General features: G+C 40.8%; 1 protein-coding gene across 2 annotated transcripts in view; it reads left to right on the top strand.

The window, feature by feature from the left end:
- The window catches only part of LOC143039539 (uncharacterized), a 213,002-nt gene that overhangs the window by 164,148 nt on the left and 46,354 nt on the right, over positions 1-2,500 (top strand). For both annotated transcript variants that reach the window (XM_076209707.1, XM_076209706.1), the window contains exons 57-59: positions 74-175; positions 726-823; positions 2,085-2,225. In XM_076209707.1, the coding sequence (XP_076065822.1) occupies positions 74-175; positions 726-823; positions 2,085-2,225 (341 nt within the window). The remainder of the gene's footprint in view (positions 1-73; positions 176-725; positions 824-2,084; positions 2,226-2,500) is intronic.

Here is a 2,500-nt window from a genome sequence, read left to right as displayed (position 1 = left end):
AGAAAAACTTCGACAAGATTTCGATACCACTTCGATGAGCGCAACCTCACGAAGTCTCGATGTCTTCTTGCAGATCCTGTGGAGACCTTCAAGCCGGATATGAACACGACTCCAGTTCCTCAATTCACCGAAGACCCCACGACCCCGAACCCAGGCTACCCGATGATGGGCGACTGTAAGTTCTTCGCGAGATCGATGTAACTTCGAAAGTTTGTATTATTATACCACCCTACGCGATGTCATACCCAGAACTCCAAACTCATTCCTTCAGTTGTTACATTGCTGATGATGTAGATGATGTAGTGACACGCAGAGGAACCCCCCTCTCCCCCCGTCACGTAGTGTCACATAGTTACCCGAGATATGTGCGCGTCCCTGGGGGCCGGTTCACGATCTCCGGACTAACCCTTATGTTACTCTTTCTCTAGATGTTCTAGCGTCCATACAAGACGGAGACTCTGAGAAAGAAATGTATTAGATTAATTGTAATTACTTGAGAACGTGACACAAATCTTTCACAAATACAGACAATACATACCAGTTTAATGGTTAAATAAGAGTTCAACGATACGATGTTTAGGAAAGATTCGCTCCAAATTGTAGGGTGGTTTTAATAATACAACAACATCTTGCTGACCTTGCCCAGAGAGAAACGTGGTGATATGTTCTTCTGAACAAATGCATTGGGATTTAACGTGTTCATTTTGTTCTTTTGAACATTGCAGGGTGCCCGCCTTCTCGACACAGCGACGAGTGTGTTATTCCATGCGACAGGATCTGTCTCTTCTACAAGCACTATGTCCGTCAGGCTGGCTACTGTCAGGTACGCAGACGGTACACTACAGGAGACCAATGGATCCTTGGTGACACAAACTCTTACTGTTTGATACAGTGATAGGGGCAGAGGTTGAACGATAGGAGGAAATTTTTAAGTTTATAACAAAGTTGGATGCAGAAGCAGTATGAAATGAATAAATTAATATAGATAAATGGGTAAATAGATAGATTAATGAATAGATAGATAAGTACGAAATGAACAAATGAATATAGATAAATAGGCAAATACTCGTAGATAGATAAATGAATAAATAAATAAGTACGAAATGAACAAATGAATATAGATAAATAGGTGAATAAATAGATTAATGAATAAATAAATAAGTACTAAGATGAACAAATGAATATAGATAAATTGATAAATAGATTAATGAATAGATAAACAAATGGATTGACAATTGAGTAAATAGACACGCAGTTGGACGCAGGAGAAGTATAAGGTAAACAAATCATTTATTAAATCACTCTGGATCGATTATCACCAATTGTTGTGAGTTTGAGTAAAGATGATCACGGCTTCTCGAATTACCAAATATCAAATTACCTTTGCGTCATATATTGAGAATTTAAATGAAGGATTAAAAGAAGCCAAACCAATGTAGGTAACGGACACGTTGATGAAACGTTCATAGGAATGTCTAAAAGACTGTGAGTAAAGTCTTCTTCTAGTTGCTCAGATTCACAACAGTTGAGAAAAATCGGGTCGAAGTTGCCTTTACTCACAATCAAATTAAATGGGTTAGTTCTCTCCAAAGTGGATAGATTCGTCTATTTTTAGCCAGAAGAAAGCTCTTCAATTTCACAAGACTCTTGACAAGGATTCAAGCCTCTTAATTACCTCGGTGCAAAAGATTTTTTTGCTGAATAAAATAACTTGGCGAATTTTAATTTTTTTAAGTCTCGAAAACATAGCGAAAGGGTGAAGACAAAGTTTCCACACCAGCGCTGAAGTCAACCTCGAAGGTCAACCTTGAAGTGACCCTCGAAGGTTAATCTTAAGGTCAACCTCGAAGGTCAACTTTGAGGTGAACCTCGAAGGTCAACCTTGAAGTGACCCTCGAAGGTTAATCTTAAGGTCAACCTCGAAGGTCAACTTTGAGGTGAACCTCGAAGGTCAACTTTGAGGTGACCCACGAAGGTCAACAACCTTGAGGTTTCCCTCGAAGGTCAACTTTGAGGTGACACTCGAAGATCAACCTTGAGGTGACACTCGACCTCTGATCTTGACGACAACCTTTCTGTTGTAGGTGGAGGGTGACTGCGCCCCTGGCTGTATCGAAGGCACCGAGAGTTACTCTTGTCCTCCAGGATTCTTCATGAACGACAACTCGACCTGCACGGCCATGGCAGACTGCACGTGCAGGCTTCCCAACGGAATGCCTCTTCCGGTGAGTTCGGAAGAAGAGGAGAACGACACAACACGAAAATGTTGTGTGTGTGTGTGTAAATAATAATAAACATACACTGAATGGTCCCCAGTATACATATATTAATCTTTTTCAACCACATCAATTATTAATTTTAATTCCATGCCATCACGATCGATATAGCGCAGTGGTTTAACTCACTGTTCACTTGTTACGTCTCAGCTGGGTTCGAGTCCTTGGCTTGACTACGTATCGGTTTCCGTATATGCTTCCGTCGAGCTCCTCATCAGTCTCGA

This window comes from Oratosquilla oratoria, chromosome 26, assembly GCF_046742065.1.
Source record: "Oratosquilla oratoria isolate Oo_2021 chromosome 26, ASM4674206v1, whole genome shotgun sequence".
NCBI lineage: Eukaryota > Metazoa > Arthropoda > Malacostraca > Stomatopoda > Squillidae > Oratosquilla > Oratosquilla oratoria.
Note: the sequence above shows the minus strand (reverse complement) of the source record. Positions and strands in the feature narration are given on the sequence as shown.